The following is a 12,411-nucleotide window of genomic DNA, read 5'->3' on the forward strand; positions in this document are numbered from 1 at the left end:
ACAAGGTGAGATAACCCCCGCAGGATTTATAGCCTCTGACCTGTCCTTGTAGCCACTGTACTTATATGGTTGATCCAGTTCAGTTTCGGGTCAGTGGTAATCTCCTGGATGATTCAGCGATGGTAATGCTTGTGAGCGGGACGGAGCGATGGTTAGATTCTGTCTTGTTGGAGATGGCCATGGGCACAGGTGTGGCGGGAATGTTACTTGTCATGATTGTAATGTCGGGGGGCGGCATTGCGGCGCAGTGGCTAGCACTGGGGACTGCGGCGCTGAGGACCCGGGTTCGAACCCGGCTCTGGGTCACTGTCCGTGTGGAGTTTGCACATTCTCCCCGTGTCTGCGTGGGTTTCACCCCCACAACCCAAAGATGTGCAGGAAAGGTGGATTGGCCGCGCTAAATTGCCCCTTAATTGGAAAAACAATAATTGAGTACCCTAAAAAAAAAAAATTTTTAATGACTGTCATGTCGGAAACATGGCTGCCTGCGTTGGGCATAGCAAGACCCCAGAAACAGCAATGTAAAATAACCAGATCATCTGTTTCACTGATGTTGCTTGAGAGGCGATTATTAATCATAAGATAGGAGAACTTCCCTATTTCAATGCTCATGTACTAACCAAATGTCCTACTTGTCTTCCAACAGTTGAATGCCACTTCACGAAACTCCATCTTCCAACGGCCTTCTGTGTAAGTGTTTCTTCACGTGTTGCTTTTTTTAAAATGGGGGGTCCGATTTTCCTGTTTGGTGCTGGTGGGGCGCATTTTTCTCAGGGTACAGTCGCAGGTAGACACAGGTCCCAACTCCATGTGGGGGGGGGGGGGTCTGTGCTGATCGGGGAAGAATCGTTGGGTCAGTGGGCAGTCAGGCGGCTGAGTTCAGGAATGGACCTCAATCATTCCCCGGATCAGAGAAGAGGGGGAACAGTCAAACCCGATCCGATCTGCTGTGTCCTGGTTACCAATCATGTGAATGTGGCATGGGACTGGGCGGACCGCGATACACCCTCCCCCCTCCCCAGGCCTCCCATTGCATGGTCAAATATCCTGCTGACTGTCATTACACACGACCGCGTATGCGGAGATGTGGCATGCACGTGAGGGTTCCATGTGAAACCCACAACTGAGCACTGGCATGCCCACTGGAATGTTACGTGCCATGATTTTAATTGTTGGGGGTGGCATGCGGTGCAGTGGTTAGCACAGGATTTAGAGGGTGGGGAGGGGGGTTTGTTTGGGGTTAGTGGCAGCTGAAGTTCTCTCTAACATTTGTTTCTTGTGTGCAGTCTGGCACTTGCGCAGGGGGCACTTCCGAGATGGCCGCGCGACTGCACACTTCAGAGGAGGTGCTTATTTAAGTACCCAATTCATTTTTTCCAATTAAGGGGCAATTTAGCGTGGCCAATCCACCTACGCTGCACATCTTTGGGTTGTGGGGGTGAAACCCACGCAGACACGGGGAGAATGGTAGCATTGTGGATAGCACAAATGCTTCACAGCTCCAGGGTCCCAGGTTCGATTCCGGCTTGGGTCACTGTCTGTGCGGAGTCTGCACGTCCTCCCCGTAGAAAGCAAAGAGTGGGGATTAATGGGTGTTTCTCTGGTTGGCAATCAGTAGCTAGTGGTGTCCCTCAGGGATCCGTGTTGGGCCCACAATTGTTCACAATTTACATAGATGATTTGGAGTTGGGGACCAAGGGCAATGTGTCCAAGTTTGCAGATGACACTAAGATGAGTGGTAAAGCGAAAAGTGCAGAGGATACTGGAAGTCTGCAGAGGGATTTGGATAGGTTAAGTGAATGGGCTCGGGTCTGGCAGATGGAATACAATGTTGACAAATGTGAGGTTATCCATTTTGGTAGGAATAACAGCAAACGGGAGTATTATTTAAACGATAAAATATTAAAGCATGCTGCTGTGCAGAGAGACCTGGGTGTGCTAGTGCATGAGTCACAGAAGGTTGGTTTACAGGTGCAACAGGTGATTAAGAAGGCAAATGGAGTTTTGTCCTTCATTGCTAGAGGGATGGAGTTTAAGACTAGGGAGGTTATGTTGCAATTGTATAAGGTGTTAGTGAGGCCACACCTGGAGTATTGTGTTCAGTTTTGGTCTCCTTACTTGAGAAAGGACGTACTGGCACTGGAGGGTGTGCAGAGGAGATTCACTAGGTTAATCCCAGAGCTGAAGGGGTTGGATTATGAGGAGAGGTTGAGTAGACTGGGACTGTACTCGTTGGAATTTAGAAGGATGAGGGGGGGATCTTATCGAAACATTTAAAATTATGAAGGGAATAGATAGGATAGATGCGGGCAGGTTGTTTCCACTGGCGGGTGACAGCAGAACTAGGGGACATAGCCTCAAAATAAGGGGAAGTAGATTTAGGACTGAGTTTAGGAGGAACTTCTTCACCCAAAGGGTTGTGAATCTATGGAATTCCTTGCCCAGTGAAGCAGTTGAGGCTCCTTCATTACATGTTTTTAAGGTAAAGATAGATAGTTTTTTGAAGAATAAAGGGATTAAGGGTTATGGTGTTCGGGCCGGAAAGTGGAGCTGAGTCCACAAAAGATCAGCCATGATCTCATTGAATGGCGGAGCAGGCTCGAGGGGCCAGATGGCCTACTCCTGCTCCTAGTTCTTATGTGTGTGCGTGGGTTCCTCCGGGTGCTCGATTTCCTCCCACAGTCCAAAGATGTGCAGGGTTAGGTGGATTGGCCATGATAAATTGCCCTTAGTGTCCAAAATTGCCCATAGTGTTGGGTGGGGTTACTGGGTTATGGGGATAAGGTGCAGATGTTGACCTTGGGCAGGGTGCTCTTTCCAAGAGCCGGTGCAGACTCGATGGGCTGAATGGCCTCCTTCTGCACTGTAAATTCTATGACAATGTGCAAACTCGGCCCGTTGGGTTGCGCGCCCTTCTCTTTCCCACGTTTTGGGTGGGGAGGGGGTTCTAGATGGAAGCGTGGGCTTTTTTCCCGCGCTGGAGGTGGTGTGGGAGGAGCCGGCACCGGGCGGGGGGAGTGGCGGTTGTGTTTCACCAGGGGGGTCATCGGGGTGGCGGGAGCAGCTGGGATCAGCAGGAGTCGGCTGACTTACGGAAGTGCGATGGAAGGGATAACGCAGCTCGGGGGGAGCCCTAGCTAGGGGGGTTGGGGGGGGGGGGGGGGGGGGGGGCAATATGGGGGAGGCACCAGGTTGCTGCTGGAAGGGCTGAAGGGGAACTTGGAGATGGGGGGGGGGGGGGGAATGGGATCTGTCACCGTGGGGTACGGGCCTGGGGGTACTGCAAGCACGTGGTGGGCCGAGGAGAGCTATGGCTGACCGGCGAAGAGGGAGGGGGAAGACCCCTCCTGATTCGGATGCTCACATGGAATGTAAGGGGGCTGAATGGACCGGCGAAGCGGGCCTGGGTGATGGCGCACTTGAAGGGGCTGGGGGCGATCGTAGCTATGCTCCAGGAGACGCACCTTCAGGTGGCGGATCAGGTGAGGCTGAGAAGAGGGTGGGTTGGACAAGTGTTCCATTCGGGGCTAGATGCGAGGAACCGGGGGGGTGGCGATTTTGGTTGGAAAGAGCTTGTCGTTTGTGGCGTCGAGTGTGGTGGCGGATAGCAGTGGCAGATATGTAATGGTGAGCGGTAGACGTCAAGGGGAGCGGGTGGTACTGGTCAATGTGTACGCCCTAATTGGGACGCTGCAGGCTTCATGCGGCGTATGCTGAGCTGGATCCCAGGCCTGGAGACGAATCCCTGATATTGGGCGGAGATTTTAATACAGTGCTGGACCCGGCTCTGGATCGTTCGAGGTCCAGGATGGGCAGGAGGCCGGCGGCAGCCACAGTGCTGAGGGGGTTCATGGTCCAGATGGGAGGGGTGGACCTTTGGAGGTTTTTGAGGCCGAGAGGTAGGGAGTTCTCGTTTTTCTCCCACGTCCACAAGGCTTATTCCCGGATCAACTTTTCTGTCCTCAGCAGGGCGCTAATTCTGAGGGTGGTAGGGGCGGAGTACTCGGCGATAGCCATGTCAGACCACGCTCCGCATTCGGTGGACCTGGAGCTGGGGGAGGGGAAGGATCAGCGGCCGCTCTGGAGGTTAGACGTGGGGCTTCTGTCAGAGGAGGAAGTATGTGGGCGGGTCCGCAGGGGTATAGAGGGGTATTTGGAAGCTAACGACAATGGGGAGGGGCAAGTGGGGGTGGTCTGGGAGGCGTTGAAGGCGGTGGTTAGAGGGGAGCTGATATCCATTCGGGCGCACAGGGAGAGGGGGGAGAAAATTGAGAGGGAGAGGCTGGTGGAAGAAATGGTAAGGGTGGACAGGAGGTATGCGGAGGTCCCGGAAGAGGGGCTTTTGAGGAAGCGTCGTAGTCTCCAAGCAGAGTTTGACATACTGACCACCCGGAAGGTGGAGGCGCAGTGGAGGAGGGTGCAGGGGGCGGTTTATGAGTACGGGGAGAAGGCAAGCTGGATGCTGGCCCACTAGCTCCGGAAGCGGGAGGCAGCGAGAGAGATAGGGGGAGTTAGAGACGTAGGAGGGAATCTGGTGCGGAGTGCAAGGGGCATCAATGGGGTGTTCAGGTCCTTTAATGAGGAGTTGTGCCGGTCGGTGCCCCCTGGGGAGGAGGGTGGGATGGACCGCTTTTTGGATAAGCTGGAGTTCCCGAGAGTAGGGGACGAGCGGGTGGAGGGTCTGGGGGCCCCAATTGAGTTGGAGGAGCTGAGCGAGGCGTTGGGGAACATGCAGACCGGGAAAGCACTGGGGCCTGACGGGTTCCTGGTGGAGTTTTACAAGAAGTTCTCAGACCTGCTCGGCCCGCTGTTAGTGAGGACCCAGAATGAGGCGAGGGAGGGGGGGAGCTTTGCCCCCGACGATGTCCCGAGCACTAATTTCTCGGATCTTGAAGCGGGATAAGGACCCCCTCCAGTGTGGGTCTTACAGGCCGATCTCGCTCCTCAATGTGGACTCGAAGCTTCTGGCCAAGATACTGGCCAGGAGGGTGGAGGATGTGGTCCCACAGGTCATTCACGAGGACCAAACGGGGTTTGTGAAGGGGAGGCAGCTGAATGTCAACGTGCGGCGGCTTCTTAATGTCATAATGATGTCGGCGGTGGACGGGGAGGCGGAAATAGTGGCATCGATGGATGCGGAGAAAGCTTTTGATAGGGTGGAGTGGAGCTACCTGTGGGAAGTGTTGAGGAGATTTGGGTTTGGTGAGGGATTCATTAGTTGGGTGAGGCTGATGTACAGTGCTCCGGTGGCGAGCGTGGTGACGAATGGGAGGAGGTCGGAGGACTTTCGGCTGTCCCGGGGTACGAGGCAGGGGTGCCCCTTGTCTCCCCTGCTCTTCGCGTTAGCGATTGAACCCCTGGCCATGGCACTGAGGGAATCGAGGAACTGGAGGGGGATTGTGCGGGGGCGGGGAGGAGCACTGGCTGTCGTTGAACGCGGATGATTTACTGCTGTACATTGCGGATCCGACGGGGGGGATGCCAGAGGTGATGAGGATCCTGGGGGAGTTCGGAGACTTCTCTGGCTATAAGCTCAACGTGGGGAAGAGTGAGTTGTTTGTGGTGCATATGGGGGACCAGGAAAAAGAGATAGGGGAGCTTCAGTTGAAGAGGGCAGAGAGGAGCTTCAGATATTTGGGAGTCCAGATAGCCAGGAGCTGGGGGGCCCTGCATAGGTTAAACTTTACGAGGCTGGTGGAGCAGATGGAGGAGGAGTTTAGGAGGTGGGATGTGTTGCCACTCCCCCTAGCGGGCAGGGTCCAGTTGGTTAAGATGACGGTGCTCCCGAGGTTTTTGTTTCTCTTCCAGTGTTTACCCATCATGATTCCGAAGGCTTTCTTTAGGAGGGTTAATAGGAGCATTTTGGGGTTTGTGCGGGCGCAGAAGACCCCGAGAGTGAGGAGGGTATTCTTGGAGCGAGGCAGGGAGGTGGGTGGACTGGCGTTGCCCAACCTGTGTGGGTATTACTGGGCCGCGAATGTGGCAATGATTCGTAGGTGGGTGATGGAGGGGGAGGGACCCACATGGAAGAGGATGGAGGCAGCGTCCTGTGTGGGCACGTGTTTGGAGGCACTGGTGACGGCCCCATTGCCACTCCCCCCGGCAAGGTACTCTATGAGCCCAGTAGTGATAGCTACCCTCAAAATCTGGGGTCAGTGGAGGCATCATAGGGGGGAAGTGAAGGCCTCAGAGTGGGCCCCGATACCGGGGACCCACCATTTTGTACCAGGGAGGATAGATGGAGGGTTTTTGAGCTGGCATAGGGTAGGTATCAGGCGGATGGGGGACCTCTTCCTCGACGGGAAGTTTGCGTCCCTAGAGGAGTTGGAGGGGTAGTGGGGTCTCCCCCCAGGGAATACCTTCAGGTATATGCAGATTAGGGCATTTGTTAGGCGGCAGGTGGCGGAGTTTCCGCTATTGCCGCCAAGGAGGGTTCAGGATAGGGTGCTCTCGGGGACGTGGGTCGGTGAGGGTAGGATCTCTGCAATTTATCAGGTGATGCAGGAGGGGGAAGAGGGCTCGGTGGAGGAGCTGAAAGCGAAGTGGGAGGAGGAACTGGGGGAGGCGATTGACGAGGGGACGTGAGCGGACTCCCTGGGGAGGGTAAATTCTTCCTCTTCTTGCGCATGGCTTAGTTTAATTCAGCTAAAGGTGCTGCACAGGGCGCATATGACTGGGACCAGGCTGAGCCGGTTCTTTGGGGGTGAGGACAGATGTGAGAGGTGTTCGGGAAGCCCAGCGAATCACACCCACATGTTTTGGGCTTGTCCGGCGCTGGAGGGTTTCTGGAAGGGGGTGGCGGGGACCTTGTCCAGGGTGGTTGGTTCCAGGGTGGAACCGGGCTGGAGGCTCGCTATTTTTTGGGTGGCATCGGAGCCGGGAGCGCAGGAGCGCAGGAGGCGAGAGAGGCCAGGATCCTGGCCTTTGCGTCCCTAGTAGCCCGGCGCAAGATTCTCTTACAGTGAAGGGACGCAAAGCCCCCGAGCCCGGAATCCTGGATCAGTGACATGGCCGGGTTCATTAAACTGGATAGGGTCAAGTTTGCCCTGAGGGGGATCGGTGCAAGGGTTCTTCCGGCGGTGGCAGCCTTTTCTTGATTTCCTGGTGGAGTGTTAGAGGGTGGTCAATCACAGCAGCAACCCGGGGGGGGGAGGGGGGGGGGCTATGGGTCGGTTATGGGGGTTTGTTCTTACGATTATATGTTTATTACTTTTTCTTGTTGCTAATTTATTGCTTTGTATTGGGGGGAGGAGGGGTTTATGTTTTTTCTTTTTTCATTGTTGGGATAAAATTTGGGACAATCTGAATAAAAATTATTAAAAGAAAAGAGAATGTGCAAACTCCACACGGACAGCGACCCAGAGCCGGGATCGAACCTGGGACCTAGGCACCGTGAGGCAGCAGGGCTAGCCACCGCGCCACCCTGGAGGTGCTGCTTTTGAGTAAACCAATGAGAAGTCGGGGTACAATCAGCAGATTAATAGTTAACAAATTGGCAAATTCATCCATTTTAAAATCGAATAAGGCGAAAGCCCCCGAAAGCTCCACTGGCACGGTTGAGGCCTTCCCTGCCTGTCGGCACCGCGGGGACTAGAATGCCTTATCAATCTTCTTAACCACGTTGTGGTTTGATATTTTAAGCTTCGTTTACGATTTGTTTTGGTTTGAGGTGGTATACTTTGAAGGGGCTGCCCCTTTAGTTTGTCCCTCAGTTTATCTGGTTTATTTTAATTGGCGATTTGACTTGCCTCAAAACAGAGTATTGGAACAAAACACAAACATCTCAAAGGAAGCTTATCAAACTTTAAATTAAAATAGGGTTCTGCAGAGCAGCACGGTGGCACAGTGGTTAGCCTTGCTGCCTACGGCACTGAGGACCCGGGTTCGAATCCCGGCCCTGGGTCACTGTCCGTGAGGAGTTTACACATTCTCCCCGTGTCTGCGTGGGTTTCACCCCCACAACCCAAAGATGTGTAGGATAGGTGGATTGGCCATGCTAAATTGCCCCTTAATTGGAAAAAATAATTGGGTACTCTAAATTAAAAAAAAAAAAAATAGGGTTCTGCACCACATCCCCACGTGGTGCCCACCGGGCACGGAAGGCCTCCTCCGCGGACACCGCGGTGCACCCACTCCAGGGGCACCCAGCCGCAAACACGGCCACAGAAGAGGGGCAGACGGTTCGGACGAACGCCACCTAGCTTGGCCAGGCCCAGGAGCAAGCCTCCGAGGAGACCCACCTCCCTCCCCGCCGGGGTGAGTTTAGAGGAGGCGAGGGAGCACTGGAATCAGCAACACAGTAACTTGGCGTCGCCCATTCTCTGTTGCAGCTCGCCTTCCAGGAACGCAGAGACGTAGGAGCGACATAGATGGCGGGGAGGGAAGAGGCGGCGGCATGCCGGGGTGAGGCGGGTGGGGAAAATGTCCCGTCTGAGCCACCACCGGGCAGTGCGGCCCCAACTGCGAGAGGACCTCAGCCACGAAGTGAGCCGCCGCACGGTGAGGACTGCCGCAGCCAGGGAGGACAGCAGGCGGCAGACACTGGACCTCTGCCTCCCTCTTTTTTTTTCCTCACTCTTTGCTCAGTTAGCACTCTGGGTGTAAGTCAGAACCTAATAAAGAATCTCGCTCGGTGTGCATTTCGGCTCTCCTTTCTGATTTTGGTTAGATGGGCTGAATGGCGCGGCTGGCCTGGCCCAGCCCAGCCAGCCCTCTCTTTCACCCCACAAGCAGCAGTTGCGGGCTTTCAGTCAGGGTAGGGAGGGGAGAGAAGAGGAACAACTACGGGTTTTGACGTTTCAATCCAGAGTCCTGGGGCATGATCTGATCACGGGTGCAAACGACAAAGGGAGTAACTGTAGAGGAATGTCCGAATATTGTGCTCCGGGCAGGGGGAGCTGGCATGGCAACTATCTTGTAACAGATATCTCACTCAGGAGGCTCTCAGAGGAGGTAGCGGGAAGAAGGGTGAGCCGCCTTCTTGAACCGGCTGCAGTCCCTGTGTGGTGTGGGTAACACCCACAGTGCTGTCAGGGAGGGAGGGCCAGGATTGTGACCCAGCGACAGTGAAGGAACGGCCAATATATTTCCCAGTCAGGATGGTGAGTGTGGGGCTCGGAGGGGGAACTTGCAGGTGGTGGAGTTCCCCATGTGTCTGCTGCCCCCTTGTCCTTCTAGATAGTAGAGGTGGTGGGTTTGGAAGGTGCTGTGGAAGGAGCCTTGGTGAGTGGCTGCGGTGCATCTTGTAGATGGTACACACACTGCTGCCGCTGTGCGTCGGTGGTGGAGGGAGTGAATGTTTGTGGATGGGGTGCCGATCAAAGCGGGGCTGCTTTGTCCTGGATGGTGTTGGGCTTCTCGAGTGTTGTCGGAGCCGCACTCACCCAGGCAAGTGGAGAGTGTCCCATCACACTCCTGACATGTACCTTGTAGATGGTGGGCAGGCTTTGGGGAGTCAGCACGTGAGTTAATCTCCGCAGGATTCCCAGCTTCCGACCTGCTCTTGTGGCCACAGTATTTATAAGGCTGGTCCGGTTCAGTTTCTGGTCAATAGTAACTGCCAGGATGTTGATAGTCGGGGTTGGGGGGGGGGGGATTCAACAATGGTAAGGATGTCAAAGAGCGTTAGTTAGATCCTCTCTTGCTGGAGATGGTCATTGTCTGGCATTGGTGTGGCGCAAATGGACTTATCGGTCATGTGGGAACACACTGAACCTCTCAGTGAGAGCAAACCGACCTATCCCCGAGGGTCTGCCTCAGACTTGGCACATTGCAGTTCAGGTGGTAACGGTGTAGGAGTGTAACCCGATTGCAGTCAAGAGGGATGAACATGAGTATTGTGGAATGGTTACATTACAGAAGGGCCTGAACGGGCTTTGTGCAGCTCAGCTCGTCTCGCTCTCCCATCTTTCCCCCTTAGCCCTGCAAATCCTTTCCCTTCGGATGATTACCCAATTCCCTTTTGAAGGCCGTGATTGAATCTGCCTCAGTCACGCTCTCAGGCAGTGTCCCAGATCCCAGCCACACCTTTTTAAAAAATATTCTTCTCTGAAGTCACTGGCTGGGCCCAGCCCATCCCGAATTGCCCCTCGCGCAGGTGGTGGGTGAGCCTCTTTCTTGAAACGCTGCAGTCCCTGCGTGGTGTTGGTACACCCAGAGTGCAAACGTACAAACAGGAGCACGGCACTGTCGTCATGTTCTGTAGACTGGCCGATGTGAATGATGCACGACAGAACATCTAGTTTAAATAGTTTATTATGAAACGACTGCGTTGTAAAGATAACGGGAATAAATAAATAACTGTCACGGGAGTGTCCCTTTAAGAAATGTTTTTGTCTTATCACATGGCTTCAGTGATGTCATGGTGTGGGTGGAGCTGGGCTGTGGCTCTGAGTTTTACTTTAGTTTTTGAGTTTGACCTGGTTTGAACTGCACGGGTTGGAAAGATGTGTCTCTCTATCTTCAGTTTAAAGCTGTTTCCAGACTTTGATAACATGTTATGGGCCAGGCTTTAGAGAACTCCAAAGTGTATCATGGAGTTCACCTGACCCACACCTTTTAATAAATTGAGGTATGGGGAGCACACGGCCCACTCTACAGGTGTGGTACAGCAGAAATGGAAAAGTATTTTTTTAAAGCAAAACAATGTTTATTCTATGAACTCAAGTTAACCTTTTTAAAACAAACAGTGAACATCTTAGCAACCATCAATTCAAATACAACCCCCAAAGAATATAACACTAAGTAATACTCAAGCTGTCCTTTTAACATCCATAAGACTTTATAAAAACCTTTAAACAGAAGCAATTCAGGTTAAAGTCACTACTGAGAGCAGTTATTAGTTTTAAATCACCAAAGGATCGATTTACAGTTTTTAGATTACAGAGAGAGATTCATACCCCTTCTGGCTGTGACTGCAGCTATCCAGCTCTGAAAACGAAACTAAAACACACCCTGCAGCAAACAGCCTAAAACAAAAGTAAAAAGCTGACAGACAGCCCAGCTCCACCCACACTCTGACATCACTGATAAACACCCATTTCGTAAAGGTACAGTTCTTAAACATCCCTTTCTTAAAGGTACTCTCACATGACAAACTTAAAAGTGGTAATGTCTGTAGTTTATAAAAATGCTTACTGTGTGTTTATAAAAATGTTAACTAAATTCGTAGAATAAAGATGGTTTTGATGAAAAGTGCTTGAGGCCTCTGTTGAATAACACCTGAGAGGCAGGCCCTTGTGCTCATCGTAGCCAAAATTAATAAACAGTTGTAGGTCAGGTGATCTCCATGATATACTTTGGAATTTTCTAAACACTGGCCCATAACATTTTTTTTTAATTTAGAGTACCCAATTCATTTTTTTTCAATTAAGGGGCAATTTATCGTGGCCAATCCACCTACCCTGAACATCTTTGGCTTGTGGGTGCGAAGCACATGCAAACACGGGGAGAATGTGCAAACTCCACACAGACAGTGACCCAGAGCCGGGATCGAACCCGGGTCTTCAGCCCCGTGAGGCTGCCAGGCTAACCCACTGCGCCACCGTGCTGCCTCTCCTGGCCCATAACATTACAAACTACTGACACTAACTAACTATTATAAACCTACTGCAAAATACGTCTATCAACCAACATGACTGACTCCCAACTTCCCAGATACAGAGCCACGTGATAGGTTTACACTGCCACCTGGCAGTCAGAGGTCGTGTATAATATTGCATACAGAATTGCTTTATGCATTACATCACAATGGTGGCACAGTGGTTAGCACCACTGCTTCACAGTGCCAGAGAACCGGGTTCTAATCCAGCCTTGGGTGACTGTGTGGCATTTACGCGTTCTCCCCCTGTGTCTGCGTGGGTTTCCTCCGGTTCGTCCGGTTTCCTCCTGCAGTCCAACGTTTGTGCAGATTAGCTGGATTGGCCTTGCTAAAATTGCCACGGATGTGCAGGTTAGGTTTACAGTGTTGCAGGGGTGGACGACAGAGCAGAGGGTTAGTGCAGACTCGATGAGCTGAATGGACTCCTGCACTGCAGGGATTCTGTGATTCAGGGAACAAGAACAGGCCCCCCCCCCCCTCCCCTTGGGCTCACTCCACCATCCCACAAGATCATGGCTGGTCTGATTGTACCAAATTTGCATCCCCCCTCCCCGATAACCAATCACGTCCCTCTTGCTCACCAAGAATCTATCTGGCTCAGCTTCACAAAGACTCTGCTTCCAACCACTTTTACAGAGGTCTAGTTTTGTTTTTGAGTGCAATGCCGCTCAAATTGCTTTCCCACTTCCTCGAAGTTCTTGCTCTCCGCCTCGCTATTGAAAACAAACGTATCAAATATTTCTACTGCTTGTGGACCTGCTACAGTGAGCAGCAACGTTATGCACCTCTCATCAGGCTGTGCCTGCAGACCA

At 52.8% G+C, this 12,411-nt stretch overlaps 1 protein-coding gene across 3 annotated transcripts in view; it reads left to right on the forward strand.

Annotated features, from left to right (window-relative positions):
* The window catches only part of LOC119951740 (RING finger protein 212B-like), a 108,782-nt gene extending 99,724 nt beyond the window's left edge, over positions 1 to 9,058 (forward strand). For all 3 annotated transcript variants that reach the window (XM_038775049.1, XM_038775051.1, XM_038775050.1), the window contains 2 exons: positions 647 to 690; positions 8,331 to 9,058. In XM_038775049.1, the coding sequence (XP_038630977.1) occupies positions 647 to 690; positions 8,331 to 8,358 (72 nt within the window). In that variant the 3' untranslated portion in view covers positions 8,359 to 9,058. The remainder of the gene's footprint in view (positions 1 to 646; positions 691 to 8,330) is intronic.
* The last annotated feature ends 3,353 nt before the right edge of the window (positions 9,059 to 12,411 follow it).

The sequence above is a fragment of the Scyliorhinus canicula genome, chromosome 17 (assembly GCF_902713615.1).
Source record: "Scyliorhinus canicula chromosome 17, sScyCan1.1, whole genome shotgun sequence".
Taxonomy (NCBI): domain Eukaryota; kingdom Metazoa; phylum Chordata; class Chondrichthyes; order Carcharhiniformes; family Scyliorhinidae; genus Scyliorhinus; species Scyliorhinus canicula.